The 6,000-nt window shown below is 61.3% G+C and overlaps 1 protein-coding gene across 6 annotated transcripts in view; it reads right to left on the bottom strand.

The window, feature by feature from the left end:
- Positions 1-494: 494 nt before the first annotated feature.
- RXRG (retinoid X receptor gamma) overlaps positions 495-6,000 on the bottom strand; it is a 104,441-nt gene continuing 98,935 nt past the window's right edge. For all 6 annotated transcript variants that reach the window (XM_053915427.2, XM_053915429.2, XM_053915428.2 and 3 more), the window contains 6 exons: positions 4,558-4,718; positions 4,319-4,448; positions 3,701-3,833; positions 3,282-3,373; positions 2,150-2,255; positions 495-756 (listed from right to left, as the gene is read on the bottom strand). In XM_053915427.2, coding sequence (XP_053771402.1) covers positions 609-756; positions 2,150-2,255; positions 3,282-3,373; positions 3,701-3,833; positions 4,319-4,448; positions 4,558-4,718 — 770 coding nt within the window. In that variant the 3' untranslated portion in view covers positions 495-608. The remainder of the gene's footprint in view (positions 757-2,149; positions 2,256-3,281; positions 3,374-3,700; positions 3,834-4,318; positions 4,449-4,557; positions 4,719-6,000) is intronic.

Here is a 6,000-nt window from a genome sequence, read left to right as displayed (position 1 = left end):
GTCTTTTCACTCTTGCTGGGTGATGACAGGAACTCCATTTTTAGTTACCATGCGTCCCCCCCTCCCAGGACCCAAGACTCTTCCCGGCCTTCCTCCTCAATGCCCACCCCTCCCCCAGGCCAGGACGAGGCTCTTTCTGCTTGTTATTCTTAGGAGGAAAAACCAGAACCAACAAGACAAGCCGACTCTGAAACACAGTGCTCCTTCCCCGTGTGTCCAGGGGGCTGCCTAAGGACCCCAGCCCCGGTCCACACCCCAACCCCTACCGCCGGCCCCGCTCCCCTCTGATGTACTGGCTTCGGTGCTGCCAAGAGCAGGCATATTATTTTATTGTTCATTCCTTTGCTTCCTTGGCAAGGGGAAAATAATTTAAACCTGGTATATGTGCAGAGGCTGGGTTAGTTTTCCCAAGCACTTCCAGAAAGATCCCCAGCCCCTTAGCCAGCCAGGAAGGGGTGGCCTCTAACACCTACACAAAAGTCCACCTAGGAAAGTCAAGGGCATAGAAAGGTGTCTTTATTATAAGCGTCACACTGTGGGAACAGGAAGGGGCCATGGGGTGTGGAGGACCGTGGGCAGGGCGGGGCCACACACACCTGCCCGGAGGCTCAGGTGACCTGAAGCGGAGCCTCCAGCATCTCCATGAGGAAGGTGTCGATGGGCGTGTCCCCGATGAGCTTGAAGAAGAAGAGGTGTTCCAGGCACTTCAAGCCGATGGAGCGCAGGGCTGGCAGCCGCAGCAGCAGCTTGGCGAACCTGCGGGGGGGGCGGGGGGGGGGGCGATGCCCAGGAGGGGTCAGGATGCGGGCGAACACGCGTGGCCACGGGGGCAGGGGCAGTGACTGGGGGCGGGGCCTGTCCTCTGGACCTTCAGTGTGGAAGAGGGAGCCCCGAGAGGGTGAGGGGGCCAGAGAATCTGACCCCCGGGAGTGTCAGACACGGGCTGCAGCTGTCTTCCTAAAGGCGGCAGTCAGACCCTGTGACCTCTGGGGAACCTTCCGGTGTGACGGGTTCAGATCAGAATTTTGACACTCCCTGACAACACATCTGTCCCTACACGCACGCCGCAGGGGGACTGGCAATGCGAGAAAAGCAGAGCGGCCCCGGCTGGACAGGTAGGAGTCACTTCTCTGCATGGAGACACGGAAGCCCTACACCCAGGCCGACGGGACCTCCCCAAACATGGCTCTGAGCCTCCCGGTGCGTCTGCCCGGCTTCCCGAGCAGCGGAGGGGCAGCGGCTGAAGGGACCGGAAGTGAGCCCCAGGGTGGGGCTCCACCGTGAGAGGGTTTATGGAATTCAGCAAAGGAAGCAGCTTCCCTATGAAGTGCAGGGTTAGACTAACTCTGAGAACACTTTTTCACTCTAAAAACGTCAGTTTTATTCTTTGTGAAATGCTGAGTATACGGGGCTGCGGCTCTTTGCTGTCTGGCCTGGATTTCGGAGCTGAGATGGGGACTCATTCACAGTCACAGCCCTGACGCGGCCGCTGCTGTCCTTGCTCGCTCACAGGTAAGGAGCAGGGAGGTGGCAGGCTTTGGAGAGGCCTGCTGTGGGTGTGGGAACCCTTCTGCACCCTCCTGTGTCCGCCAGAGCGTGGAGCTTGGCCCTGTGACATGCATTCTGAGGAGTGTCCACAGGGTGGCAGCACGCCACCACCCAGAAACAGCCTCTCCCCGCCTGCCTGACTTGGCTGCTCAGCCTCCGGGTGGTCACCTTGTTTCCTTACCCCAGGGACACCAGGGGCACAGCCTCTGCCCGCCCTCCCTGACCTCCCAGGCTCTGCCCGAGGCCAGGCAGCCCCTTCAAGGGAACACAGGTACATTCCAAAGTTTTTCAAGTGACAGCCACTGGAAAGGAGCTCCGGCCACCCGGGGCCACTACTGCACAGGGCAGGACACACCCACCCCGGGACACTCTACGTCGACACTGAAAACCATCATGTTGCGTTTCTCAGTGTCCAGTTCTCAAAGGACTAGGGGAGGAAGAGAGTGCACCACGCTGCGTGATGGACAGGGGACGCGGGAGCCCCGCTGTCCCCGAGCCAAGGCTTGTCGTGGACATTAAGTCCCACTTGGAAGCGATCGGGGCAGTGCCCACCGGCCCCACCGCCCACAAGGGGCGGTGAGGACAGCGGCGGCCGCCTCACCTGCCTGGCTGCTCCGGGTACTTCTGCTTGGTGTAGGCCTCGAGGGTGGCGTAGACCTTCTCCCGGAGCGCCTCCACGTCGGAGGGGTTGGACAGACCCTTGGCATCTGGAAAAGACTGCTGACTTCACCTCCAAGGACGCCTTCCACAGAGGCCGCCCCCCCGCCCCGAGTTCCCAGACACAGGCTGGCTGGGGAGCAGCCACAAAACACACAGCCGGTTCCTTGTACCCCGTCAGCTCCCACACTCCTGCTGCTGACCCCCAGGAGAGTTTTGCTTCACCTGCTTCAGGGGGTGAAGCAGGTGCCCAGATGGCTTCGTGGTTCCCAGTGCCCATCTCCCAACCACAGCCCAGCGGGCAAAGCCACCCACCCCAGCTGGGGAAGTCTCCTCACTGGCCTGCGGGACCCACTGGCCGGTCCCCTCCCCGCCTCCCTCGCTGCCCCTTCTCGGGTCCTTTCTGAATCTTCCTTTCTGTGCCTCTCACAGACTCTGGCCCTCCACCTGCTTCCTGCCAGCCTTGCCCCGCCCCCAGGGGGTGGGGCCCGCTCACACCTGGCGCCCAGCCCTGCCTGCCCATCTCCGGTCCTGTCCTCTGAGCTCCAGACTCACAGGGACTGTGGCCTCCCGGACACTAGTCCCAGAAGTCTCCCTGTCAGCTCAGACGGTGACATCCAAACACAGAATCCTGGTCCCTATGAAGCCCTTTATGGCCCCACCTCCATTACTGGGAGCTCCACGTCCCCAGCCGTTTGAGGAAACGACACAAAAGCCACGAGGGTCATATTAACCTTTACCGCCTGTCTTTCTTCCACATGGGCGCACCTCGTCTCACCCATCGGCAACGCCCCCCCAGGTTTACCTAAAAGTCCATGCAGGATCTGACCACCTTCGACCTTCCCCCAGTCCTCCCGGAGGCCACTGGTCTCCCCAGTGGCCCCAAACACCCACGCCCTGCACATTCAAGACTTTCTGAGATGGCGCTGGGAGGGGCGGCCGTGCAGAGCTGACCCTCTGCCCTCCCCAAGGACAGTGTCCCGGCCCCACATCCTCTGTCTCAGCTGAGCTGGAGGGCCGGAGGACGTGGGCCCGCTGGAGCCACCGTGAAGAGGGGCTGAGGATCTCGCCGTCACCTGGGTTAAACAGCACGATGGCCCGCAGGCAGCCCAGCTCCGACTTGTCCATCTGCATGTCTTTCATTTTGGAGACCAGCTCGGTCAGGACTCTGCAGAGGACCCAGGGACAGGCAGTGAGAAGCCCAGGCGGGCTGGCCCGGGCCGAGGACATGAGCACGACCAGCACTTCTCAGGCGCCCACCCCATTTCCAGCCGGTGCACCAGGGACGAGGGGCACGGACCGGGATGAGCTGCAGCCCCGACCTCAAGGGGGTCACGTGATGGGAGGGACAGACACGGAAACAACACGCAGCCACACGAAGGCAGTAGTGGCTGTGAGCCAAGTCCAAGGGGGGCCTCTTGGGGCTGGTCCTCACACACGCACACACACATGCACACACGCACGCACACACGCGTGCCGGGAGCAGAAGAGACACCTGTCGAAGATGGAGCCCACGCCCGCGCTGTGAGCGCTGCTCCGGTGCACATGCAGGCCCGTGGCCAGCAGGATCCCGTCCTGCACGGACACCGAGCGGTGGGAGAAGGAGGCGATCAGGAGCTCGTTCCATCCTGCGGGGACGAGAAGGGCCGTGAGGGGACCCGGCCACCGTCTTGCTTCACTGGCCATCGTCCGGCCCCTGTCACAACCTCCTCGGAACAAAGGTGGGGTCACAAGTCCCGGGAGGCTAAAGGCTAGTTCTGGGCATCGGCGCTGATGAGTGCAGAAACAGAGGGTGAGCCTGGGGCCCGAGGCTTCAGGGGGGCCTCAATCCGAAGGACCGAACTATCTTTGAAAATTAAACGCAGACCGTGGAAAAAGAGTCTCACCCCTCTGTCAACAAAAGACGTTTCATTGGGGGATGAAAGTGTTTTGTGGGGGGCCTACAAGCAACACAGAAGCGAGCCACCTGGAGAGTTACCTTGTCGGCTGAGTGGCACACGGCTTGGACAGACCACGGCCCCTTCGACTTGCTCGTTCTCCGGCCCCAAGGGGAATTTCAAAATGGCAGCCTAAAGGAGTGTCCCCAGAAGAACCGAACCCCCACATCCTTTACCTGCCCGGAGCAGGATGACCTGGTCCTCCAAGGTGAGGTCGGAGAAGTGGGGGATGCGCTTGGCCCACTCGACGAGGGTGAACAGCTGCTTGTCGGCGGCGTGACATATGTTAGTCACGGGGTCATTTGTCTGGAAGGGGACGAAGCGCCGGGGGGCAGATTCTGGGACTCTCGCACACCCCTCCCCCCTCCAGCTGCACCCGGGAGGTGGGAGCCAGGCAGGGGGCCAGACCACCTACCGAGTTCTCCGTGCTAACATCACCGTAGGCTTCCGTCTTTGGTTCCACAGCAAGCTCGGCCTCCAGAATGCGCTCCACGGGCATGTCCTCGTGGCCCCCGCTGGCCCCCTCGGCCTCGCTCTCCGCCCGCTCCCGGCCCCTCTGCCTCTCCTCCTGCACAGCTGGCAGATGGAGGGACACAGAGACATCACCCTACAGGAAGGCAGTGGAAGCAGGCATCCCGCCCAGCCTCCTTGTGTGTGAAGTGGGTGTCACCTTGGTGCAGAATCAGGCAGGTCGTGGTGCAGACGGGGAACGGAGAACACAGAGCTTTGGCTTACGCCCCGTGCGGGACTGTGGGTCCCTGGGCGCACGCCCTCCCCAGCTCATTATGCTCACAACCTCCGATTCTTCCCCTTTCCATGAGGCACTCTCCCCTGTCCCCCATGGCCCCCCACCTGCCTCCAGCTGCCCGCCCCTAGAAAAAGTCAGGGTTTCAGGGGTAGGCACCCTGCTTTAACTCTCCGGCCCTGTCAGGTCCCACTCGTCATCCTTGGCATTCACATCCCATTAGCTCCACCCCCAGTGCAGCCCCCCCCCCCCAGACACATGTCACCTGCTCCGTCTTGTCAGGGCTGCTCTTCGGGGCCGTGTGGGGGTTTCATGAGTGAAGTGGCGGAGGAAAGTCCTCCGCACGACACTGCAGCCCCCCGTGGGGGCGGGAAGGGAGCACAGGCCCAGCTGGGGGCGGCAATGACCTCGGCCTCCCCACACAGAACATTCCCACCCAGGCCCAGTGCCGTCTGGGATGTCAGGGGGACCCGGCCTGGCCCTGTGTCCCCCCACTGTGAGGACAGCCCTTGTGTGCTGCTCTCCATCACCCCCAGAGCCAGGGTCTCCATCCGCCTGCTCCCGGAGCAAGGGCGGAGTTAACGTGAGCACATTTTTCTTAATCCCAAGACTCAAGAGAATAGTCGTCTAAAAGCCACAAATCTGGTGTGAATGGATCAGAATTATGCCTATTTTTTGGTCAGATTGGCAAAAAGTATATGTATTTTTTGGTGGGATGCAGAATTTTAGTAATTAGTTTATGTATGCCGTGAGGTGAAAAAAGTTGAAAGTCGTTGCTTTAATGCAATCTTAGGTAACGAAAGCATTATTTTTCCAAGATGACCTGAAACTTCTCTCATCTGTCCTGGGGGGGAGATGACCCTGCTGACACCGTGTCTCTCTCTTGCCAATGGACGGGGTCCCCGATTAGGTGGCGGAAGCTACAGAGAATGTCTGCTCCGTCCTGGGGACGGGGTCCCCAGCTCACTCCCTGTCACAGGTTCTCGGGAGCCCAGGCCATGGGATTGGCCAGCTTCCCCAGAGGGAGACATGGCACTAGAGGGGAGACGACGGCTGCACCAGGGTCGGTCTGCCGTCCCTGCGTGGGGGGCGGGCAGGGGGCACCAGGCCCCC

The sequence above is a fragment of the Desmodus rotundus genome, chromosome 12, assembly GCF_022682495.2.
Source record: "Desmodus rotundus isolate HL8 chromosome 12, HLdesRot8A.1, whole genome shotgun sequence".
Lineage (NCBI taxonomy): Eukaryota > Metazoa > Chordata > Mammalia > Chiroptera > Phyllostomidae > Desmodus > Desmodus rotundus.
The sequence above is the reverse complement of the archived record's forward strand: the minus strand, read 5'-3'. Positions and strand labels throughout refer to the sequence as shown.